The 27119-nt window shown below is 44.6% G+C and overlaps 1 protein-coding gene across 3 annotated transcripts in view; it reads left to right on the top strand.

Moving 5' to 3' along the window:
• LOC141258970 (alpha-1,4-N-acetylglucosaminyltransferase-like) overlaps positions 1-26765 on the top strand; it is an 86275-nt gene extending 59510 nt beyond the window's left edge. Inside the window, exons 2-3 of one of the 3 annotated variants that reach the window (XM_073674303.1) lie at positions 3080-3586; positions 25838-26760. In XM_073674303.1, coding sequence (XP_073530404.1) covers positions 3101-3586; positions 25838-26419 — 1068 coding nt within the window. In that variant the 5' untranslated portion in view covers positions 3080-3100 and the 3' untranslated portion in view covers positions 26420-26760. Of the gene's footprint in view, positions 1-3079; positions 3587-25837 lie in introns of all 3 variants that reach the window. The other 2 variants (XM_073674304.1, XM_073674305.1) reach the window with 2 other exon arrangements.
• Positions 26766-27119: the final 354 nt, after the last annotated feature.

A 27119-nucleotide genomic window follows, 5' to 3' on the forward strand; every position in this document is an offset into this window, starting at 1 on the left:
ACTAGCTCCTGTTCCTCCTCCTCCTCCTCTTCCTCATTGTCCCCCAATGAGATGAGGCTGAACTTGTGTAATCACCCTGTATGGTTCCTTGCTCCATCTCATCATGCTCCTCTTTGATTGTGAGCAGAGAGCATTTCAGAAGACGGAGAAGCGGGATGGTGGTGCAAATTATGGCGTCATCGCCTCGCCTCAGAACCGTCACCAGGTTCCGGCCATTGTTACACACGACTATGCCTGGCTGTAGGTTCAGCGGTGTGAGCCATAGATCTGCCTGCTCTTTTAGAGCTGTCCACAACTGCTCAGCATTGTGCGGTTTGTCACCTAAGCATATTAGCTTCAGCACAGCCTGTTGCCGCTTGGCCAAGGCAGTGCTGCCGTGCTTCCAGCTTGTGACTGATGTAGTCATTTCAGAGATGAATGCTAAAGAGGACGAGGAGGCTTAGAAGGATGAGGTGCGCAGGAGCAGTAAACTGTGGGGCAACCCTGATTGACCTAGGGCCCGTGATCCTTGGTGTCCAACTGGGTCCCGGCTTCCACTATGTTAACCCAGTGTGCCGTCAGCGAGATGTACCGTCCCTGCCCACAAGCACTTGTCCACGTGTCTGTGGTTAGGTGGACTTTCCCGGTAACTGCATTGTTGAGGGCACGACTAATATTTTAGGACACGTGCTTGTGTAATGCGGAGACGGCACACCAGGCGAATTAGTGGCGGCTGGGGACCGAGTACCGAGGGACGGCCGCCGCCATCAGGTTGCGGAATGCTTACATCTCCACAAGCCTAAAAGGCAACATTTCGAGCGCAAGCAGTCGTGAAATGCGGGAATTTAATAGTGGGGTGTTGGCTGCGTATTTGCGCTTGCGTTCCAGGGACTGGGGTATGGACAACTGAACACTGTGCTGGGACAAGGACATGGACGTGCTTCCTGATGCTGCTACGACAGGTGCAGGGCAGGAGGCATCTTCGCATGCACTATGGACAGGGGATTGGCTTGCATGACAACAGCGGAAGAAGCAGTGGTGCCACCCGAAGACACTGTTCCTGGACCCTGGGGTTCGACCCACAATGTCAGGTGCTTTGCTGCCATGTGACTGATCATGCTTGTGGTGGTCAGGCTGCTAGTTTTGCCACCCCTGCTGATGCTGGCCTGGCAGGTGGTGCAAATGGCCTTTTTGGGGTTATCGGCAGAGTCTTTAAAAAACAACCAGACTCGGGAAGACCTAACAGTTGTACTGGCAACTTCCTTTGTGTTGGTGTTATGGGGAACAGTTGCCTGCCTTCTGTCTGCAGCCACCACACTGCTTCTTCCTGCCTGTTTGGGTGCTCTACCTCCCTCCCCCTGTGTGCTGCTGTCCTTGCTCTGCATGTCCTCTTGCCAGGTTGGGTCAGTTACTATATCATCCACCACCTCGTCTTCCACTTCCACACCCTGGTCCTCCTCCTGACTTTCTGGCAATTGTGTCTCATCATCATCCACCTCTTGTGAAACTTTCCCACCATCGCCTTCGTGTGACTGTGGCTGCTCAAATATTTGGGCATCACTACATGCGATCTCCTCTTTCCCTGCTTCAAGTGGACCGGGTAAGATGCTCGAATCTATAAATGGAAAAGTGAACAGCTCTTTGGAGTGTCCAAGTGTGGGATCAGTTGTCTCCGGGCACTCAGCATGGTGGGAGGAAGGAGGATCAGGGTGAGGAATATGCATTCCAGACTCACAGCTACTGAAACTTGACCCTGTGGAAGACAGGGTGGTGGTGGTGGTGGTGGCAAAGTGACTGGAAGCATTATCCGCTATCCAACCAACAACCTTTTGACACTGCTCTGGGTTCAATAGTGGTGTGCTTCGGTCCCCTAGGAATTGGGACAGGAAGGTCGGGCGAGAAGATGTGGGTGTTTGTTGTGGCACAATTTCAGCTTGCCCACGGCCTCGGCCTCAGCCTCTGCATGCACCATCACCATCACGTCCAGTTCCCCGTCCTTTGCCACGCGCCTTGCCCATTTTAATTGGAGGACAATATCTTTCACACTCAATACAAATGGCTAAATTTGGAGCGAAGTTATATGTAATCCGTGTGACGGAGAAACCACAGTTTTAAATACCTGGCCTGTAGGTAACTATTTTGAACATTAAACCGGTTTCAAAAACTTTGCTGACACACTGAAAATTTTTTTTTAATGGAGGCCAGAAATAGCAGTATTTTCTGAAAACGTATATGTGATCCGTGTGACAGAGAAAAGAGTTTTCAATAGCTGGCCTGTAGGTAACTATTTTGAACAGCAAACTCATGTCAATTCTTTCACTGACACACTGAAACCAATTTTTAATGGAGGCCAGAAATGGCAGCATTTTCTGAAAACGTATATGTGATCCGTGTGATGGAGAAAACACACTTTTGAATAGCTGGTCGTAGGTAACTATTTTGAACAGCAAACTGGTGTCAATTGCTTCACTGACACACTGAAACAAATTTTTAATGGATGCCAGAAATGGCAGTATTTTCAGTATATTACACCTACACTAACTAGAAACAAGCAAATCTCTCCCTAGCTCACCAGCAGCTCTCCCTACACTGTCTGATTCCGGAGTGACTGTGACGAGCATGGCGGCGCTAAGTCTTATACCGATCTGATGACGCTATGCGGCCAGCCAATCACTGTAATGCCACAACCAACATGGCTACGGCATTACAGTGAGTGGCAGGCAATCCCTGCATGTTCATTGGCTCTGTAAAGAGCGCCAAACATGCAGGGAGGAGACCCGAGCTCCTGCCGAGCAACCCCGGAAATAGTCGGCGAGCGTTGATCATTTCGAGCAGTGAGATGCTCGGGCGAGCACCGAGCAGTAGCAAGCATACTCCCCCATCACTACATGGGACACATAATAGGTTATTTGTTAATTAACCCACAAAAAATAGACCCTAATGGCAAATGATGGGCTACTAAGTCACCACTACTTGTGGTTGGTTTTGGAGGACATTTGTGGACCATTATTATCACAGAGCCTGTTTATCAAAGATACTTTTATAAACTGTTGGACCACTTTAATTGCGCCTAATTATGTCACTTTTTCTTCCCATACAGATATCGTAGGACATCACAGCTATGTTGAAACAACTAAGAATTTTTACTATTTTGCTTTTTATAGCAACTGTAATCTTTTTTACCAGAAACACCATAAAACAAAAAGGCATGTTTATCCTAGACTCCTTAATTCACAGAGGTTTGATATTATACTCTTCAAAAGCAGTGAATGCAACCAGCTACAATATTAACCAAACATTCAATTATGACTATGTATTTATAAGGGATGTTCTTCAGAAAGGAAATGGTATCTTATTTGTAGAAACCACAGACAGAATGGATGAACCATCCTTGGTTTTGTGTTCAATTGAATCAGCGGCTCGAGTGTATCCGGACCGACCAGTGGTCTTCTTCATGAAAGGACTTGGAGACATAGTCACTGAAGATGATGAGAAGAAAGCTCGGGAACAATATCCAAGCCTCTCAATTTATAAGAATATCTACATTTTCCCTTTAAGGTTAGAAAAATTATTTGCTGAAACACCATTTCTGGCTTGGTATGAGAAGGTAAGAACTCCTACATGCAAAATGAAGGTGGGGATTTAACAAATTTCTTAGAAGGAAAAAGTTAAAAATTGCTTATATTTACCAGTGGCATTTTTTGCTTTCATTTTCCTCTTTTGCCCTGCATGCATTTTGATACATTTTGCCCTATTATTTATAAAAATTATTCAACTGCTAGAACTTAATTTTATTTTTCTATTTTAATATACACCATTTTTGGAAGACAATGAAAACAAATCTTTACAAGAGATTTACATTTATTACAATCATTAGGATAAGTTTGCATTTGGTTTAGGGTCTCTTTTTAGGTTCTCTGTCAACAGAATTCAAAGGAAGAACATTTTTGAGTGTATGAGGCTGAAAATTAATCATGGCAGACCCCATTGTGTAGAAATTGATTGGATTCATATAGTGTGGTGGTATCATTTAGCAGATGGATCTATCAGAATGTTGTGCCTTCTGCTACACCAACTACACTGCACAAACAAGGGAATAGCTTTAAAGAATAGAATATGCCACCACTTTATGATAATTTGGGTCTCAATTTATTTGAGTGAATTTACAAAAATACCATAGAAGGCCAGGCAAAAAAGCCAAAACTAAATAATAATACTTCACACTTCACCTGTCCCATCGCTCATGTGCGTCTTGTTTTCTCTTTACCCCATTGGGCGCATCCTCTTCAGTGAGTTACTTGAGTGATGTACTGTGCACAAGACATATGAAGCCTAGTAAAGCCACAAGCTCTGACCTGATGTGAAGAGTCTAAAGAGGATGAGCTTGATGGAGAAATGAGAAAAGAAGAATTATGAAGGACTGTATGATAAGCTAAGGGGATGACGGTAACAGGTGAGCAGAGTACTATTTTTCTTTTTACATCCCATGTTTACTATGCTATAGCTTGAGAGGCAAATTAGTGCTTCCTCTTGACTGCAAAAGACCTTCAGAAAGATTTAGCAGACTCTGGAGTTGCAGTACATTGTTCTACTGTTCAGAGATCCCTGCACAAATGTGTCTTTCATGGAAGAGTCACCAGAAGAATACCTCCCCTGCATCCTCACCATAAAATTCAGTGTCAAAAGCCTGATGCATTTTGGAAAAAAGTCCTGTGGACCAAAGAGGTTAAAATAGAACTCTTTGGCCACATTGATCAAATATGTGTGGAGAAAAAAGGCACAGAATTTCAAGAAAAGAAGATCTTGCCAACCATTAAGCATGGGGGTGTGTTGCAGCCAATTGCATGGGGAACATTTTACGGGTAGAGGGAAGAATGGACAAATTCTTGATGCAAACAGAAAACTATCTGTAAAAAATCTTAAATTGAAAAGAGGATGGCTTCTACAGTACAAATGTATAATGATCCTAAAAACACATCAAAATCCACAATAGACTGCCTCAAAAGGCGCAGGCCGAAGGTTTTACAATGGCCCTCATGGTCCCCTGATCTAAACAGCATTGAAGATCTATGGCTAGACCTCAAAATAGCAGTGCATACAAGATGACCCAGGAATTTCACAGAACTGGAAGAATTTTCCAAGGAAAAATGGATGAAAATCCTTCTAACAATAATTGAAATACTCTTGGCTGGCTACAAAAAGCATTTACAACCTGTGATACTTTCAAAAGGGGGTGCTACTAGGCACTAACCAACCAACCATACAGGGAGCCTAAACATTAATGTGGCACCCCTGCGGGGGATTACCACAGGATCCATAGGTGCAGGGAGAGATGTACACTTAGGCACACACAACACCTTCCACCCCAGGTCCGAGGGGAGGAGTCAGTTTCCAGGGAGACAGCAAAAGCCGCAGTTAGTCTTGAGAGGTGCGAAGGAGGAGAGAGAGACAGAGAGCTGTTGGCTGAGGACCAGTGAAGCCCTGAACTAGGAAACAGGTCTGTGTTGTGAAAGCGCCCTAGAGAGAGGGATGGAGGCTAGAAGGAGAAAGAAAGAGATAAAACTATTATCCCTTTAGCTCACCCGGACACCGGAGTCCCAGATTGCTATTAATTCAGGAATAGCATAGAAAACCCGGACAGATCAGGAGGATCTACTCCCCCTGAAGACGAAGGGGAAAGAGTTGCCAAACTGGACCAAGTATAGGACCAGGGGCCCAGAAAGAGAATTGGTAGCCCCAAGGAAAGGTCCTCATTGTCAGTTGTGGAGAAGGACCCCAAAGAAAGTAAAAGGTGGCAGGTTCAGCTTAAGGCAGGACTGACCCCAAACAATGCACACAGTGTTAGAGGAGGCCTCACAAATCTCCAGAGTGAATATCTCTACCTGCACCGAAAACCTGGTTACCCTCCTGAACTGTACCTGTTACCGCACATCAGTAAAAGAAAGGTACTGAAACAAAGACTTAATGTGTGTGTGTGCCTACTTTGACATTACTGCCTATAGCGTTCGTACAAGCCGTATGCTGGTCACCTCAGCAACCATACACAGCGCTGGTAACTGATTTTACCAGTTACCACAAGAGGCGTCAGGACACAATACTCCCATCATCCTGACCCCCATCCCTTTACTGATGGTCCAGGGCACGGAACCGGGAACTGACCAACCGTGATCCCCACAGAAGTAACCCATCCATCCCGGTATCCGAGTACCCCTACCCCTGTCGACCGACTCATTTGCATTGGACCATTTTCCTTTTCGTAAGTTTTAAAATGTAAAAAATGAAAATATTAATTTTCCTTAAATACAAAGGAAATGTGTTCTCTTTAATTTTAGACCTTTTAGAGATCACTTAATCTTCAACTTGCTTAACTTTTCACAATAACAGTAATGTTAACCCCTTTACAACGAGGTACGTAATAGTATGCACCACGTCTTAACCCCCAGTTCAGCGCGGGCTCCGGCACTGAGCCCGCACTAAACTGGGCACAAGTCAGCTGATTTATACAGCTGACATGAGCCTTCAACAGCCGTGGGTGGATTCGCGATCCACCCGCAGCTGTTAAGTAGTTAAATGCCGCTGTCAATCTCTGACAGCATCATTTAACAGCGCCGCGACGGAAGCGCGTCACTTACATCGCCCATCGGTGACCCCGTCACATGATCGTGGGTCACCGATTGGCTGCCATGACAAACCAAGGTCTGCAGATGACCCCTGTGGTTGTCATGTCCAGATTGCCCAGTGGTCGGCGCTCATAGCAAGTGAGAAAATCTGCTACATACAGGCGATCTGCTAATCGCCTGAATGTAGCAGAGCCGATCAGGCAAGTGCTGCTTCTAGTCTCCCATGGACACAATTGAAGCAAACAAAATGTAAAAAAAAGTTTTTAAAAATATGAAAAATATAAATAAAATATAAAAGTTTAAATCACCCCTTTTGCCCCATTCAAGATAAAACAATAAAATAAAAAACACATATACATACACATATTTGGTATCACCGTGTTCAGAATCACCCAATTTTCTAAAATTAAAAAATAATTAATCCGATCGGTAAACTGCGTAACGAGAAAAAAATTCTAAACAGCAGAATTAATTTTTTTTGGTCGCCGCAACATTGCAATAAAATGCAATAACGAGCGATCAAAACATTAGATCTACCCCAAAATGGTATCAATAAAAACGTCAGCTCGGCGAGCAAAAAACAGGCCCTCAACCGGCTCCGAATCACGAAAAATGGAGACGCTATGAGTCTCAGAAAATGGTGCCATTTTTTTTTTTTTACCAAACTTTGGATTTTTTTTTCACCACTTAAATGAAAAAGAACCTATACATGTTTGGTGTCTACAAACTTGTAATGACCTGGAGAATTATAAGAATAATAATGGCAGGTCAGTTTTAGCATTCAGTGAACGTGGTGAAAAAAAAACAATCAACAACTGTGGAATTGCACTTTTTTTGCAATTTCACAGCACTTGGAATTTTTTTCCCATTTTTCAGTAGACTATATGGTAAAACCAATGACGTCGATCAAAAGTACAACTCGTCCTGCAAAAAAAAAACCTCACATGGCCATAATGACCAAAAAATAAAAAAGTTATGGCTCTGGAGCAAAAAACAAAAACGGAAAATGTTCCAGTCATTAAGGGGTTAACCAGGGGTGCCCAGGCTTTTACATGTCACTGTGTAATAGGAGGTCATGTGGGGGCTCATATTGTATATAGACAATCTATGTGGGGGTTCAGACTGTATATAAAGAGGCTATGTGGGGGCAGGGCTCACACTATATATGAGGAGGCTATGTGGGGTCTTATAACATACAGTGGGGGACATAAGTATTTGATCCCTTGCTGCTTTTATAAGTTTGCACACTGACAAAGACATGAGCAGTCTATAATTTTAAGGGTAGGTTAATTTTAACATTGAGAGATAGAATAACCAAAAAAAAATCAAGAAAATCACATTGTATAAATTAGATAATTTTTTTGCATTTTGCAATGAGAAATAAGTATTTGATCCCTCTGGCAAAAAACACTTAATACTTGGTGGCAAAACCCTTGTTGGCGAGAACAGCAGTCAGACTATTTTTGTAGTTGATGATGAGGTTTGCACAAATGTCAGGAGGAATTTTGGTCCACTCCTCTTTGCAGATTATCTCTAAATCAATAAGATTTTGAGGCTGTCACTTGGCAACTCGGAGCTTCAACTCCCTCCATAAGTTTTCTATGGGATTAAGGTCTGGAGACTGGCTAGGCCACTCCACGACCTTACTGTGCTTCTATTTGAGCCACTCCTTTGTTGCCTTGGCTGTATGTTTTGGGTCATTGTCTTGCTGGAAGACCCAGCCCTGACCCATCTTCAATGCTCTTACTGAGGGAAGGAGGTTGTTGGCCAAAATCTTTCGATACATGACCCTATCCATCTTCCCTTCAGCAGAAAAGCACCATTCCAGTAGTCCATTCCAGCTTTGTTCAGGTCTATGATCTTGTCCCTGACAGCCTTAGAAAAGCTTTTTGGTTTTGCCCATGTTGTAGAGGTTAGAGTCTGACTGATTAATTGAGTCTGTGGACAGGAGTCTTTTATACAAGTGACTGTGTAAGACAGCTGTCTTTAATGCAGGTAACGAGTTGATTATGAGCGTCTAACGCAGGGGTCTCAAACTCAGCTGGGCATATGGGCCGCACACGGAAAAACATTTAATTTGGGGGGCCACATTATTTGCATGACAAAGTGACATTTCTAGTGATACCATTTTATTTTCTATACACCTTTTGAACTGGTCCTCATTTTGCAGACATGGTCTCCCATCCAGGTCCCCCATACTGCAGGCATGGTCTCCCATCCTGGTCCCCCATACTGCAGACATGGTCTCCCATCCAGGTCCACCATACTGCAAACATGGTCTCCCATCCAGGTCCCCCATACTGCAGACATGGTCTCCCATCCTGGTCCCCCATACTGCAGACATGGTCTCCCATCCAGGTCCCCCATACTGCAAACATGGTCTCCCATCCAGGTCCCCCATACTGCAGACATGGTCTCCCCTCCAGGTCCCCCCATACTGCAGACATGGTCTCCCCTCCAGGTCCCCCATACTGCAGACATGGTCTCCCCTCCAGGTCCCCCATACTGCAGACATGGTCTCCCCTCCAGGTCCCCCATACTGCAGACATGGTCTCCCATCCAGGTCCCCCATACTGCAGACATGGTCTCCCATCCAGGTCCCCCATACTGCAGACATGGTCTCCCATCCAGGTCCCCCATACTGCAGACATGGTATCCCATCCAGGTCCCCCATACTGCAGATATGGTCTCCCATCCTGCAGATATGGTCTCCCATCCAGGTCCCCCATAATGCAGACATGGTCTCCCATCCATGTTCCCCATATTGCAGACATGGTCTCCCATCCAGGTTCCCCATATTGCAGACATTGTCTCCCATCCAGGTCCCCCATAATGCAGACATGGTCTCCCATCCTGCAGATATGGTCTCCCATCCAGGTCCCCCCTAATGCAGACATGGTCTCCCATCCAGGTTCCCCATATTGCAGACATGGTCTCCCATCCAGGTTCCCCATATTGCAGACATGGTCTCTCATCCAGGTTCCCCATATTGCAGACATGGTCTCCCATCCAGGTTCCCCATATTGCAGACATGGTCTCCCATCCAGGTTCCCCATATTGCAGACATGGTCTCCCATCCAGGTCCCCCATCCAGGTCCCCCATATTACAAACATGGTCCTCCATATTGCAGACATAGTGCTCCATATTGCAGACATGGTCCCTCATATGGCAGACATGGTCTCCCATCCAGGTCCCCCATATTACAGACATGGTCCCCCATATTACAGACATGGTCCCCCATCCTGGTCCTTATCTTGCAGACATGGTCCCCCATCCAGTTCCCCCCATACTGCGGTCAGGGTCCCCATCCCCCCATACTGTGGTCAGATTCCCCCCCGATACTGTGGTCAGGGTCCCCCCCGATACTGTGGTCAGGGTCCCCCCCATACTGCGGTCAGGGTCCCCAACATACTGCGGTCAGTGTCCCCCCCATACTGCGGTCAGGGTCCCCCCATACTGCGGTCCCCGTCCCCCCATACTGCGGTCCCCGTCCCCCCATACTGCAGTCCCCGTCCCCCCATACTGCGGTCAGGGTCCCCCTGTGCTGTATTTCACATGACAAAGGAAAAAAAAAAGATTCTCACCTGTCCTACGTTCCCTCAGCGTTCTTTCTGCACCTGTGGCCCACAGGCACAGACCCCGTAACGATCGCGGCTCTTTCCAGCAGCCGCCGACATCAGCGCTGTAGTCCAGTGTATTGCCGCGCAGAGACCGGCTCTCTGCACATCAATACCAGTGCCAGCCGCCGGCCTATCAGAGGCCAGCAGCTGACCTCTGTACATGGCAGTGATGTAATACGCTGCTGCGCTGGGACGCAGATGTCAGCTGCTGGCCTCTGATAGGCCGGCGGCTGACACTGATATTGCTGTGCAGAGAGCCGGTCTCTGCACGGCAATACACTGCACTACAGCGCTGATGTCGGCGGCGGCTGGAGAGAGCCGCGATCGTTACGGGGTCTGTGCCTGCGGGCCGCAAGAAGCAGCCGGAGGGGCCGCATGCGGCCCGCGTGTTTGAGACCCATGGTCTAACGGGTCTGTAGGAGCCAGAACTCATAATGGTTTGTAGGGGATCAAATACTTATTTCTCACTGCAAAATGCAAAAAAAATGCTCTAATTTGTACAATGTGATTTTCTTGATTTATTGGGGGGGATATTCTATCTCTCAATGTTAAAATTAACTGTATATAGGATGCTATGTGGGGGCTCATATCGTTACTCAGACGCTTCCGCTCTATGCCAGTCATTGCCCTAGCTGCTCATACATTATAGGATCTAATTTAAATTGCTTGTTCTCTCCCACAAAGCTCTCCACAGTACAGCACCCCTCTACATATCCTCCCTCATTTCTGTTTATCATCCTACCTGTTCTCTATGCTCTTCAAGCGACTTTCGACTAACATCCTCACTAATTCGTACCTCCCACACCCGCCTCCAAGACTTCTCCCAAGCTGCACCTATTCTTTGGAATGCTCTACCCCGAGAAATTAGGACGAACCACAACTTACACAGTTTTAGGCGCTCCCTAAAAACACACCTGTTTAGGCTGGCCTATGACGTTCCCTAATTGAAGTCCTTTTATGTTTTTATAGCCCATTCATTATTTCTCCCTCCCTAAAAACACACCTGTTTAGGCTGGCCTATCATGTTCCCTAATCGAAGTCCTTTTATATTTTTATAGCCCATTCATTATTTCTCCAAACATAAGTCTCCACCAAACTCCACCGCATCCAAAATCACTAAAAATACTGGCTGGTGACGAGCTCATGCAGCCTTTATCTATCCCTTATCCCCTCAAGAAGGCTGGACCATCATTGTAAATAAACCCCTGTACTTTGTGTCACCCCCACCTCATTGTAGATTCTAAGCTCTTACGGGCAGGGTCGTCATTGATTTTGCTTTAATAATTGTATTATCTTTAGCTATGTTACTTATGACTGTTGTATATGAACCTCTGAATTGTAAAGCAAGACACATAAGCTAGGCACAGTTGCAGGCTGGCCAGGAGCTTACACAGAGGCAGACACGGATCAGGAGGCCTTATACCCGCTCCCTGGGGAGAAGTCCAAAAGTGCGCTCTTCACCAAGAGTACCCTGGACCATATCTACCAGCTGTACCAGTAAAGTTAACGAAGCAAAACCCCCTGTCTCTGATCGTTACTCCTGCTGCGTTCTCTACCTGCACAACAATGCCCAGCGCACCCACCATCTATCTATCCACACTGCCCTGAGGCCCGCTCCACCTGTGGGGAGCTGTACCATCTTTAGCTGCCTTGTCACCTGCCTCAGAGTACTGCTGCAGCGCTGGTGACCTTCACCAGACACCACAGGTGGCGTCACGAATTTCTCCGAACTTTATTAGTAATCGCTACCCCTTTTGTGCACTGTCCGCCCTGGGCCAGCCACCGTGATATATACATATATACTGTCCCCAAACAGTAAGGCCCCTGGGGGCGCGACATTTGTCCCATCAGCTTTTATTATATTTGAATCTTCAAAATCTATGTTTTCTATTGAATACAAACTCAACTATGTGTGCTCAGTCATGAAAAGAGTACTCCTATCTGTCATTGCTCGACATTGGGGCTCGATCCTGTGACCTCTGGCTTTGTGGTTAGTTTCTCTCTCTATTGGACAACAGCCTGTTTTGCCTCTGCCCAACTGGTGATACTGTTCTTGTCTTTATTTTACTTTGCTTTGCTGTTTTGCTTCTGTGCAGATGTATTCATTACCTCATTTGGTTTGTCCTATCACATCTTGGGAGGGGCAATATATATTCTCATGGCACATGCAGTCTTTGCTGGCTATATTTCAAGGCAGATGATGTTTGGAGATCCAGCTCCTCTGCTAGGGATTATCTTTCATTGTTAATTTCTGTTGCTTTTCCAAAGGTTTGTTTGTGTGTCTTCCTCCCCAGTACCCTATCCTTTCTTTCACGTTTATGGTCTGGGAAGTTTTCCACGTATTCCGTTTGTTGTGTGATTATTTTTAATTTGTTTGGTCTTTCCTGTTTGTCTGTGTGAATATGTCCACAGGCCTGTGCTGTTTCCTCAGATTTTTGGATATTTAACTTTATAGTTATTATTGTTTTAGTGTTGCACATTGGTTATAGAGAGGATGCAGTTAAGAACATTAAGAGCAAGTTGACGTGGGGGCACCACTTCATTTAATTAAGGTGCCAATCTCTACAGTTACTCAGGGACAAATCTGGGTCAGATTACAGACTTTCCTAGTCTGAACAGGGACCAGTTGTGTTTAGGTGTTTGTCTCTCCTGGTTTGTATGTTACTCGTGTGAGTGTGCTTATACAGTCATAACACTGTCACTTGAGGAGGGTTTTTCAAGTGTTCAATGGGTGTTTTAGGTTCCAGGCCTTCACCTATTTGCTTGCAATTAAAACAGCACTAATACTGTATACACAGTGATAAAAGTTGAATTATTCTTTACTGATTGAATTTAGGAGTTTGACAGTGATAGTCACCCTGATAAAGTAGCTTTATCATTGTGTTACGGGTCCGGATGGTGGAACCACTGTGCCGTGGTACAAGGTGGGACCAGAGGGGCGTAACTAAGTGCCAACCTGGACCGACCCTGGCTACATGGCGGCTTATTCGACTCCGTGAACCAAGGAGGGACCGGGAAGGTGGACCAGATGCCACTCTGGGACTGACCTTGTGCGAGAGCAGGCGACTCCCACGGAACTGACAGCTGAAGCTAACAGACACAGTGGGTGGACTGGCAGCGCTGGAAGACAGATAGGCGGTAACGTCTTGTAGTCTGGCAGGCAGGCATGGCTAGTAGTCAGGAAGGTGGGCATAGCTAGTAGTCAGGCTGGCGGGCACGGCTGGTAGTCAGGCTGGCGGGTAAGGCTGATAGACAGGCTGGCAGGCAACACAGGAACCTGAGGACTGGAGAGACAGTTTAATGCAAACAAACCACAACATTGCTCAGGCATTTCCATTTTGGAGGAGGTGCCTTAAATAACTGATGTCCTCCGGCCATTGGCCGGGGACATTTTAGGACATTCTAGGCACAGTGCCCAGGGATCTGTGCACGGCGCACGCACCCCGGGCGAGCAGGGAAGGAGAGCCAGGAGGAGGAGTGGAGGATGGCAGGCCGGGGCCGTGGCGGCATGGGGGTCAGATTCAGGAGGCAGAAACGCCGGCACTACAGTACCCCCCCTTTATGCCCTCTTTTCCTCAAGCCTGCAAGAAATTTTTCCAGGAGAAGAGCAGCATGTTGAAGAGGAATGTTCTCTCTGGGCTCCCATGACCTCTCCTCAGGACCAAACCCCTTCCAATCCACAAGAAAAAAAGTTTTTCCTCTTACCCTCTATATAGCCAAACTGACTGTAGCTGAGGCAGTACCCGGATCATCAGAGAAAGGATTGAGGACAACAGGCTTGAGGACAGACACATGGAAGAAGTTGGGGATCCGTAACGAGGCAGGGAGTTTCAACTTGTACGCCACTGGATTAATTTGGCTCAGAATCTCGAACGGATCAATGAACTGCAGACCCAACTTGTAAGAAGGTATCTGGAGATGGACATACTTGGAGGAAAGCCATACCTTGTCCCCCGGACGGAATAGAGGCAGGTCCAGACGTCTCTTATCAGCATGTTTCTTCATCCGCTCAGAGGATTGTAGCAGTGCCGTTTTCGTGTCCTCCATAATCACCTAAAAGTCTCTGACGATAGACTCCGCAGCAGGATTGTCAACAGAAGTAGAAACAAGAAAAGGAATATTGGGATGCTGACTGTACACCCCAAAGAATGGAGATTTGGCTGAAGATTCACTCACATGGTTATTGTAGGAAAATTTGGCCCAAGGTAGGAGCTCCACCCAGTCGCTATGGTGAGCGTTAACGAAATGCCAAAGGAAGCTAGTGAAGATCTGATTGATATGCTCAACCTGACCATTGGCCTGAGGATGATAGGCTGAAGAGAAGTCCAAAGCGACATTCAGCAACTTACATGTGACTCTCCATAAGCGTGAAGTAAACTGAACTTCTCTATCCGAGATAATATGGAGAGGTAGGCCGTGGAGACGGAAGATGTGAAGGATGAAGTCTTTTTTTAGCACTGGGGCTGAAGGAAGACTTGGCAAGGGAATGAAGTGAGCCATCTTGGAGAAGCGGTCAGCGGCCACCTATATGACAGTACAACCGGCCGATACAGGAAGATTCGTGATGAAATCCATTGCAATATGTTGCCACGGAGCAGAAGGCACGGGAAGAAGATGAAGTCGACCAGTCGGCGTTTTGTTAAGGGTGCAGGAAGAGCAAGCAGAGACAAAATCCGCAACATCCTTGTGCAGAGTCGGCCACCAATAATGTCGGGAAATTAGCAGAATCGTCTTTCTCTGACTGGCATGTTCAGCCAGCTTGGACAAATGACCCCAGAGTAAGACCCACCTCTTGTCTGGAGCTGCCACAAAGGTCTAACCAGGGGGAAGATGAGACAGATCAACTGAGGTGACAGTCATTATTCTGGAGGGGTCAATGATGAGCAGAGGCACCTCCTCTTGATCGGTAGACAGGAATGAGCGGGAGAGCGCGTCTGCCTTTATATTCTTGTCTGCTGGATGGAAATGTAGAGTGAAGTTGAAGCGAGCAAAGAACAAGGACCATCTGGCCTGACGAGGATTAAGTCATTGAGCGGATTGTAAGTAGGAGAGATTCTTGTGATCCATATTTATGACCACTGGGTGGAAAGCCCCCTCTAGCAAGAACCGCTATTCCTCCAATGCTAGTTTAATAGCAAGCAGTTCTCGATCTCCAATGGAGTAATTGTGCTCCGAGGGAGAGAAAAGTTTGGAAAAGAAGCTGCAGGATACCATTCGCCCGGACGAGGACTTCTGGGTGAGAACCGCTCCGGCCCCAAAGGAAGAGGCGTCAACCTCCATGAAGAACTGCCTTTTACAGTAAAGACGATGAAGCACAGGGGCAGAGGAGAAGGCTTGTTTCAAGGATAAGAAGGTGTTTTCTGCCTCGGGAGTCCATTCCTTGGGATTAACCCCTTTGCTGGTCAGAGCAGAAATGGGAGCAGTCCGGGAGGAAAAATGAGGAATGAACAGGCGTTAATAATTAGCGAACCCCATAAACCACTGAATAGCCTTCAGCCCCTCAGGTTGGGGCCACTTTAGAACGGCAGACACCGTTTCTCGAGATCCATCTTAAGCCCGGTCTCTGATATTATGTATCCCAGGAAGGGAAGAGAAGTCTGCTCAAAGACACATTTCTCGAATTTGGCATACAGACAATTCTTTCTGAGCCTCTGCAATACCTGTCGAACGTCTTATCGATGCGAGGGCAAATCAGAAGAGAGCACCAGGATGTTGTCCAGATACAATACCACGCACGAGTACAGACGATCTTGGAAGATATCATTCACCAGTTCTTGGAAAACCGCTGGTGCTTTGCAGAGTCCAAAGGGCATCACGCGGTACTCGTAGTGGCCATCCCGGGTGTTGCATGCCGTCTTCCACTCATCACCCTGGCAAATCCAGATCAGATTGTATGCACCACGGAGATCGAGCTTAGAAAAGACCTTAGTGTCCTAGAGGCGGTCAAACAACTCAGAGATGAGAGGCAGAGAATACTTGTTTTTGTTAGTGATTTCATTTAGACCCCTATAGTCGATACACGGGCGAAGAGAGCATTACTTCTTGACGAAGAAGAAGCCTGCTCCAGCCAGAGAGGTGGTTTTCTGGATGAATCCCCTACCAAGATTCTCTTCGATGTATTCAGACATGGCTCGGGTCTCGGCCAATGACAGGGGATAAATTCGATCTCAGGGAGGTGAAGCACATGGGAATGAGGTCGATAGGACAGTCATACTGCCTATGTGGTGGTAGTGTCTCAGCCTCCATCTTGTCAAAGACGTCAGCGTAAGACCAGTAGGGTTCCAGTAAGCCGGGCAAATTAGCTGGAGTGGACGGAGGTCTAGCAGGACGGACAGGAACCAAGCAGGTCTTGTGACACTCCTGACCCCAACGGAGCACCTCTCCCAAACTCCAATTCAAAACCGGCTCATGCGTTTGAAGCCAGGGCAGTCCAAGCAGTAAAGAGTGGGAGAGGCCGGACAGCACATAAAAGGCGATTTTCTCCGAGTGTAGCATTCCTACCTGAAGAACTACAGTCTCAGTGACGAACAAGATGGATTCTGAAAGAAGCTTCCCATCCACGGAGGAGACCTCTAACGGATCTGCAAGACGTTGATTAGGGATCTCATACTGCTCCACAATGGCCTGTTGTATGAGATTCCCAGATCCAGATAGGCAGTCTAGAAGAAATGTATCTTACCGCAGGTTATCGATACATACAGAGTCAGGGATGGAGGAAGAATTTTTGCCCACGACAACCTCTCTAAGCGATCCTAAGCACTGGAGTTTCCCGGGCTCTCTGGACAAGAGCGGATTAGATGTTCCAAGCTGCCACAGTAAAATCATCTCCCTCAGTGCGGCGGGCCTCCTGGTGAGGCTTGCCCATCTTAACCTGGTCTACCTGCATAGCTTCAGGTGTGGAAGCCGAGGCAGAGGCTTGTAGAGAGACTGGCCTTTGGAAGGTTGGTGCAAGGCACAGAGATTTTTTCTCACGGATCACCTCTTTCGAATTCTCCTGGAACCGGACGTCGATCCGAGTAGCCAAAGACACCAGGTCTTCCAGAGAGGTGGGTATGTCACAACCAGCTAGTTCATCTTTGATCCGTCCAGGAAGGCCCTCCCAAAAACTAGACACTAGGGCCTTGTTGTTACAGGCCAGTTCAGACGCGAGAGTATGGAAACGCACAGCGTACTGGCCTACTGTGAGGCTTCCCTGGCGTAGACGAATAAGAGAGGAGGCAGTCGAGGATGTGCGGCCGGTTTCATTGAAAACCCTCCGGAAGGCCACAAGAAAAGCCTGGAGATTAGGAACTGGAGGATGCCCTCTCTCCCAGAGGGGGATGAGCCATGCCAATGCCTCTCCTGTGAGATGAAAATGATAAACACCACTTTAGCTCGGTCTGAAGTGAACTGATGATCCAGGAGCTTAAAGTGCAGGGTGCACTGGTTGATGAAGCCACAACATAGAGCGGACTCACCGCCAAAGCATGGTGGAGCAGATAATCCGGGTCCCAATCTGGATGCCACAGCGCCACTGGGTTGAGGTGCCTCTGAAGTGGATGCCGCTTGGTTAGAGGCGGGCACAGCCAGGGTAGACAGCTCGTCCAAGAGGGAGTTAACAGTCCGCAGATAGGACAGGATCTTATCCTGTTGAGATCTTTGGTGGGGGACCTCTTGGTACAAGTCAGAGAGCGAGGGAGCCTGAGAGCCACCGTATTCCATGGCCTGTGCAAACTGTTACGGGTCCAGATGGTGGAACCACTGTGCCGTAGTAGAAGGAGGCACCAGAGAGTCGTAACTAAGTGTCAACCCGGACCAACCCTGGCTACACGGCAGCTTAGTCGACTCCGCGAACCAAGGAGGGACCGGGAAGGTGGACCAGGTGCCACTCTGGGATCAACCTCATGCGAGAGCAGGCGACTCCCATGGAACTGACAGGCGAAGCAGACAGGCATGGTAGGTGGACTGGCAGCGCTGGAAGACATACAGGCGGTAATGTCTGGTAGTCTGGCAGGCGGGCATGGCTGGTAGTCAGGCTTGGCGGGCACGGCTGGTAGTCAGGCTTGGTGGGTACGGCTGATAGACAGGCTGACGGGCACGGCTGATAGATAGGCTGGTGGGCAGCACGGGGACCTGAGGACTGGAGAGGCAGTTTAATGCTAACAAACCACAACTTTGCACAGGCACCTCCATTTTGGAAGAGGTGCCTTAAATAGCAGATGTCCTCAGGCCGTTGGCAGGAGACATTTTAGGATGGCGCGCGTGGCCCCTTTAAGAAGCAGGGAGCACGCGCCCACCAAGCACAGTGCCCGCGGATCTGCGCATGGCATGCGCACCCCGGGTTAGCAGGGAAGGAGAGCCAGGAGAAGGAGCGGAGGACGGCGGTCCGGGGCTGTGGCGGTAAGGGGGTCGGCGTCTCTGCCGGGCAGGAGGCAGAGACGCCGGTACTACACATTGTACACATTGTAGGAAAGCCAGATAGGACTGGGTTAAATCATAGGTTTTGCTTAGATGCACCTGACTAGCTTTGACCTAGAACCAGTGCCTGTGCTCACTAGGTGTGTCAGTCTGCTGGATGTTGAGCAAAGTCATTTGTGCTGCTGGTGAGTGACCAGCCAAAATAGGAGGGATAGATGGGAGAGAGACATGTCAGAGTCCCATGGAGTTGAACACTTTATTTTGACACTAAAAGATGCTGGAACTCAGGCTAAAGAGGATACCGAGACAGGGTAGGATCGTATCTATTTTCTCTATAAAGTTTGCTCCAGGAGAAAAGACTGTAATCTGTTCAGATGAGCCTGCACTGACATATATGTGCCCTGCTAGATAAACTGGTTATTTGCTATATATGCTTGTTAAACCTTTGTGCCCAGAAGAGGCTGTTTTTGGTTTTCATTTCAAAGGAGTTTTATGAAAGCAATAAAACTGCACCTGTTTGGATTAAACTGCATTGCCTGTATGAATGCTACCTAATGCTTACTTATGATTGTGAATCCCTACAATATTTACAATGTCTATTGCTCGCAGAGGTGGATGTTGCATTAGTTGAGACGAGAGATGTTGAGGGCATTTACTAACATTTTTGTTGACTGGGGGTTGAGAAAAGGTATAGCTATTGGGCTTAGTTATGAAATGATACACTATATAATAACTGAATTAACTGTGTATCAATTAAAATTTAACTTTTAATCAGAATCATAAAATAAGGTGCAGGTGCTCACAGACTGACATATGCACAATAAAAGAGCGATCCACTCGTACACTCCTTTTCTCCAATTATCACAACCAATAACATCAGGTGTTCACATGACCTTTAACATGTATAAATGGGTACCCCACCTATATTCAAGGCAGGAAATTTTTTTTTGCTCAGATACAATAATGGTCTTGCAACAAAACAGCATCTAGTGGTACCCTTCAGTGACTATCTTATTTTCATACTAAGTAGATAAGGGTAAATGTAAAAAAATGCTTGTTAGATAGGAGAAAACATAAAGGTAACATATTTATTTACCCATAAAGCAGCAATTTGTAATATTAGAGTCTTCCCAAAATAATTAACCCTCTTTCATGGTTATGATACTTAAATTGTACACATACACCAAGGGCCAGGGACGGACTCACTTAATTTCAAACCCTATACGACATATCCCCAGTTTAAATAGATCCGAGAAAGAGAAAGGGAATATAAATGGAGTGATCTCACCCATAAATCTTAGAGACTTCTATTATTCATTCTCATAGAGGTGAGCATCATCATAATACGAACCACCCCGAAGCGTTTCTTCAAATTGAGTCTTCAGGGGGAAGAGAGGTTCAAAAGTTTCCATTCAGGGGGTAAAATATCCTTAGTTTGCGCTGCTACAGGACATGGGAAGGTCCCTCTTTTAAATATCACGCGCTGCACCTGGATTGGTTGCAGCCTGTCACATGCTGCCATTCCAAACCTATGCTAAAACCACTTCCTCCTTCGTGGAACCCTGCCTGACACACACGCGTCATTTCCTGGGGTGTGGCTATGACGCACCTCCGGGTTTTCTATGACGCACTTCCGGGTTTGCGTGGAACCCATATTCAATGCGCTCCAAAGAGTGCTTGTCACACCCAGGTGTGCGGCAATGGACCCAAACAAAGCACTCAGGTCCATAGCCATAGAACACCCCTATTGCCAGGGAGATAGGCAGTCCCTGCAGACATCTGCATTCCCCCGTAGCCTATGCGGGGCATCTTGTGGAACCCTTATGTAAACTCTGTAAAGGAGATCCACATGCCCTTTCTCAGCATATGCAGAATCAAAAATTACGTTAATCTTGTTTTTATGCTTGACCGAAAGGGACAATACTAGCAGAGGCAATATCTCTGATTAGACAATAAATCCATTAAATTAAGAGAGGTGATAGTAACTAATATTTTGATGTTTTTCATTTGAAAAATTCAAATCACCACAGAAACATGACATGAAAAAGTAAGAAGGGGAAAATATATGAGCAACCTGAGCACATACAGACAGGAGGAAATAAGGAAAAATGACCAATGGGCAATATCCCTCTTTATGTCCCTAACAAACTTAATCCCTACCTACGTGGAGGTTGGCACCCTACCATCCTACGCCAGTGGGAGAAAAGGATAGTTGTTCATTCAAGCCAAGCGGAGTGCTGGTCCTTATTTCAAAAATCCACTGGGTTTGAACTAAGGACCACTCTTTGGAGCGCATTGAATGCATATTCAATTGCGTTCCACGCAAATCCGGAAGTGCGTCATAGAAAACCCGGAGGTGCGTCATAGCCACACCCCCGGAAATGACGCGTGCGTGTCAGGCAGCGTTCCACGGAGGAGGAAGTGGTGTTAGGATAGGTTTGGAATGGCAGCATGGGACAGGCTGCAACCAATCCTGGAGCAGCGATTGATATTTAAAAGAGGGACCTTCCCATGTGCTGTAGCAGCGCAAACTAAGGATATTTTACCCCCTGAATGGAAACTTTTGAACCTGTGTTCCCCCTGAAGACTCAATTTGAAGAAACGCGTCGAGGTGGTTCGTATTATGATGATGCTCACCTCTATAAGAATGAATAATAGAAGTCTCTAAGATTTATGGGTGAGATCACTCCATTTATATTCCCTTTCTCTTTCTCAGGTCTATTTAAACTGGGAATATGTGGTATAGGGTTTGAAATTAAGTGAGTCCGTCCCTGGCCCTTGGTGTATGTGTACAATTTAAGTATCATAACCATGAAAGAGGGTTATTTATTTTGGGAAGACTCTAACATTACAAATTGCTGCTTTATGGGTATATAAATCTGTTACCTTTATATTTTCTCCTATCTAACAAGCATTTTTTTACATTTACCCTTATCTAGTTAGTATGAAAATAAGATAGTCACTGAAGGGTACCACTAGATGCTGTTTTGTTGCATGACCATTATTGTATCTGAGCAAAAAAAAATTTCCTGCCTTGAATATAGGTGGGGTAACCATTTATACATGTTAAAGGTCATGTGAACACCTGATGTTATTGGTTGTGATAATTGGAGAAAAGGAGTGTACGAGTGGATCGCTCTTTTATTGTGCATATGTCAGTCTGTGAGCACCTGCACCTTATTTTATGATTCTGATTAAAAGTTAAATTTTAATTGATGCACAGCTAATTCGGGATTGAGAAAAGGGCAGATTCTGGGAATGTTTTTGAGTTAAAATCTATAGTAAATATTTTGGCTGATCAATATCTGTAGTCAGGGAAGAGATGAGCCCTATACAAAGTACAGTAAATAGTTTCCTTAGGCATTAATAACTGAGGAGGGGTTGACAAATTAATTATTTCTAAAGCTATGTTTTACTGTAGCTTTGGGGAAATGTGCATCTGTGGATAATTAAATTAATGATTGTCTCTTGAAGAGGACCTTTCACCATTTTTTTCTTGTTTAAATGGACACACAATGTTATAATGGCTGCAGAGCAGAATAACATGTTTTGTTTTTTTTCATCTTTATTTTGCCTCTCCATTGTGTAGATATTAGCAATCAAAGTATTGGGCAACTAATTAATTAACTTTTTTAAGTCAAAGAGGGTTTTGTTAGACAGTTTTCACTAGGGGTGATCAATGATGGTGACCAATCATAAGCAGACTGCAAAACTCAAAAGAAACAAGAATCCACCACCACCATAGCTTAGAGCAGATTTCTCAATATGTGACATGTAATCACACGTCTTCTGTTCTCATGTAACTTACAATCACTCTGCTGTGAGATTATTATTATTATTTTATTATTTATTATTATAGCGCCATTTATTCCATGGCGCTTTACATGTGATAGGGATATACATAGCAAAAACATTTACATAATCTTAACAAAACGAGTCAGCGACTGGTACAGGAGGAGCGAGTACCCTGCCCGAGAGGGCTCACAGTCTACAAGGGATGGGTGAGGATACAGTAGGTGAGTGTAGAGGAGGTCATGCTGTAATGTGGTGGAGCGGTGGTTACTGCAGGTTGTAGGCTTGTCGGAAGAGGTAGGTCTTCAGGTTTCTTTTGAAGACTTCCATGGTAGGCGAGAGTCTGATGTGTTGGGGTACAGAGTTCCAGAGTAGGGGCGATGCACGGGAGAAATCTTGTATGCGATTGTGGGAAGAGGAGATAAGAGGGGAGTAGAGAAGGAGATCTTGTGAGGATCGGAGGTTGCGTGCAGGTAAGTACCGGGAGACTAAGTCACAGATGTATGGAGGAGACAGGTTGTGGATGGCTTTGTATGCCGTGGTTAGGATCAAGTTGTCACTCATTACATACAGTATCACATAGAAGCTGTCTGTCCTGGGCTACTCTGGTGTGAGATGTAATTAGACTCTTCCCTGGTCTCCCTACAAAGTGAGTACCAGTTGCCTGAACACCACAGACATAAGTTTGATTACTCAATACGTAAAGAGAGGAGAGAACAAAGCGCAATGGGTGACTCAGTATTGCAATTGTTAGAGGGGTGTGGGGATGGCTACTAACCTTGTGAAGTTGTGCACCTCTGCACAACCCCAGTGTAAAGCTCCACAAGCTCCGCTCTGTTGGTGGCTGTCATCTATTTCCAGCGGCGTTCACAGATACTGATCTCTCGGTGGTGGATCACGTGGTCAGTTTAGTAGCATGTAACGCCGAGGTGGACGCCCAGCTTCACCAACACCCCGGCAGCGCTCCAGAGGGGTTAGGGCAGCGCAGCTTGGAAAACCAGGGTAGTAATTCTAATTAAATTCCTCCCACAGGTGAAAGAACAATAGATTAAAGGCAGCTCTACCGCACCCCAACAGGGGGAAAGGGACAATCAGTGAATATGAATAGCGGTACCAGAGCGCCAATAACAGGGCAAAAATATTAAAAGGACTGGTTTATTAATACACACAACGCGTTTCGGTGGACACAGCCACCTTCATCAGGTGTGACAAGCAGCAAACAATTGATCCTTATATACATTTGACTAGGTATGCAATTACTTAAAAGGGGCAGGGCCAGATACAGAGTAATACCTCTATATTAACCCCTTGAGTTCATATATGCTCAATAGAGTAAAAAGGATTGTTATAAATTAATGCCTAATGAAGCATATAGGGTTCTTATAAAAAGGATTCGCTGTATAAAAACTTGTGAATCCTATAATCATAATACTTAATAGGATATATTGTCATCTACCACCCTATATTTTTTATTATAAAAAAAAATAATAATTTTTACATACAACATAAAACAATATATAAATATAAAGTTATAAAATTACAATCAGTTTCTATCATTATAATTAGGGAAAAGTAGACGAAGAAAGGAAAGAGAAAAAAATAAAATAAAAAATGTTCAAAGAAAAAAAAAAAAATTCCAAGAAAAAAAAAAAAAAAGATCATTGATCATATAGTTGATACACACCCTGATAGACTAAATCGTCTCATTACACGTGAAAATTATTGGATTTTCAAAATGGGAACCTTGTCTCCTGAAGGTTTGAACCTTAATATAGAGAAGACAACTTTTTAAATAATTGTTTTTATATTTTAGCAAATTTATTATATATATCTTTTATATGGGGGAGGAGAGAGAGAAGGAGGGAAGAGGGGAAAGGAGAGAGGGAGGGGAGTAGGGAGAAGAGAAGGAAAAGAGAAAAAATGAAAAAAAATTTTTTTTTTTTTGGAATTTTTTTTTTTTGGAAATTTTTTTTTTTTCTTTGAAATTTTTTTTTTTTTTTTTTCTCTTTCCTTTCTTCGTCTACTTTTCCCTAATTATAATGATATAAACTGATTGTAATTTTATAACTTTATATTTATACGTTTTATGTTGTATGTAAAAATTATTATTTTTTTTTATAATATAAAATATAGGGTGGTAGATGACAATATATCCTATTAAGTATTATGATTATAGGATTCACAAGTTTTTATACAGCGAATCCTTTTTATAAGAACCCTATATGCTTCATTAGGCATTAATTTATAACAATCCTTTTTACTCTATTGAGCATATATGAACTCAAGGGGTTAATATAGAGGTATTACTCTGTATCTGGCCCCGCCCCTTTTAAGTAATTGCATACCTAGTCAAATGTATATAAGGATCAATTGTTTGCTGCTTGTCACACCTGATGAAGGTGGCTGTGTCCACCGAAACGCGTTGTGTGTATTAATAAACCAGTCCTTTTAATATTTTTGCCCTGTTATTGGCGCTCTGGTACCGCTATTCATATTCACTGATAAGTTTGATTACTGACACACCTCCAGGCAGCCAGTGTGGGGGAAGAGGCAGTACAGTATGTGATACTGTTCTCTATTCTAAGAGGGGAAGAGTTGATAGTAGGGTTTCTAATGTAAACTCAACTGTGCTGCCCTTCTCTCCAAGTGGATCTTATCTGAAATGTGTTCGTATATGTGCTCTCATCTAGCACTTTCTAATCATGCAGGAGGTTATACCAGGAGATTATGAATGGAGGTTATACCAGGAGATTATGAATGTATTCCTACATCTCACACACTGAGAAAACTTCTCTAAGGTATCTTAGGGGGAGTTTTCTTCTTTGGTTTCAGTGTTTCTGTATGCTCATGATTGGTCAGCATCATACAGGGAGAAGTAGTTTTCACTGGGGTGTCTGTCTGATCACACCCACTTAGACTTAACTTTTTTAAATTTATTAAGTGCAAACACTTTGATTGTGAATATATCAGCAACAGAGAGGAAAAATAAAATAAAAAATAATAATAATTCTGCTCTGCAGCCACTATTACATCGAGTGTCCACTTCAACATGGAAAATTTGGAGAAAGGTCTTCTTTCACTATCATCCTGAATTTCAGGAGCTCACTTGGACAGCTTGTGAAACTATTGCTTCATACAGCTACTGAACTTGCCAGACTCTATGTTTGTAACAATAAAAATACATTTTGTTATGAAAATTTTCATCGATCATGTCGCAGAAAAATGGGGAAAATTACACTTAAAGACTTCTAAATGCATTTATCTATATCATAGGAATCTAAGGCTACTACTTTCACAGAACAAGTTTAATGTTAGATAATGGGAACCTGCCGTAAAAACTACATGTTTGGTTTAATTTGATTATTAATTTGAAATCATAGATGTCTATATCATTCTGTTAATATTAATATTGTTTTTTTCATTCTTAGATAGACTCCAAACGAGAAGTTTACTGGACTCATGTTAAATCAGATGCCTGCAGATTTGCCATGATGTGGAAGTATGGAGGCATTTACATGGATACAGATGTCATTTCTATTCTACCCATTCCTGAAGACCATTTTCTAGCTGCAGAAACCTTAACAACTACCAGCAGTAGTGTTTTTGGTCTCTCTCCACATCACAAACTGACATGGGAGTTTATGGAAAACTTTGTACAGAATTATAGAGGAGAAGTATGGGGACACCAAGGGCCAGGAGTTTTCACACGTGTTGTGAACAAGCATTGTGGTGTGCCTGAATTTACATCTGTGGATGATGTTAAATGTGCAAAAGTCTCTTACTTTCATCCAGTACGTTTCTATCCCATTTTATATCCATCTTGGAGAAAGTACTTTGAGGTTTGGGAAAAATTGCCAACCTTTAATAATTCATACGCTCTTCATCTTTGGAACTTTATGAATAAAGAAAGAAAATCCATGGTAGTTGGAAGCAACACCTTGGCAGAACATCTCTATAAACAATATTGCCCCTCCACATATGAAGGAGTTTTAAATAAAACAGTCTCCTAGGGAGAGGGAGAATAACATTTAAACAAGTACTTTGCAAAAATGCTTATGAAAGTAAAGGAAAGTTAACAGTATGTGCTTTTTAATATTAATACTATGTCAGAATAAAAGGTCTACTGAGATTGGAGATTGGTAAAAAAAAATGCTCATTCCATTCATTTAAATAAATATTCATCTTCTCTTTTATATTTAATTTTCTGATTCTTATGACTTATACCATTTTTCAAATCTTGTACACTTTTAAGTACACCATTAACTTTTATTACTTCAATAAACTTTTATAGTTACAAGAAAACATGAGTACACAGAAAACAATATGTGAAAAAAAGGGTAAAGCCATAACCATATTGCTTTTTATATGTAGCAATAAAATTCCTACAAAAATCTGTGTGTTTAACTACTTATGTACAGCACTGATGGTAATCATTTATATGTATAGTGCAACAGATGGACACTTTTGTGCACTGCAAAAGACAGGAGCCAGCTGTCAGACATCACTGGACCCCTCATAAAGAAGGCAGAGACTGTTTGTTCCCATATTTGCATTCCCGATAACTGTATACGCAGTTCTAAACAGGTGCTGCATTTGCTGAAATAGGATGTGCTAAAGACATTTCCTCCTCTGAACCCAGCGGTCATATGATGACTGGGTGTAGATAGGGGACAGGAGTAGAGATTAGAGAACATTTCAATGTTCGGTTCG

This window comes from Phyllobates terribilis, unplaced genomic scaffold (genome assembly GCF_046119375.1).
Source record: "Phyllobates terribilis strain yellow unplaced genomic scaffold, ASM4611937v1 Scaffold_3__8_contigs__length_932513732, whole genome shotgun sequence".
Lineage (NCBI taxonomy): Eukaryota > Metazoa > Chordata > Amphibia > Anura > Dendrobatidae > Phyllobates > Phyllobates terribilis.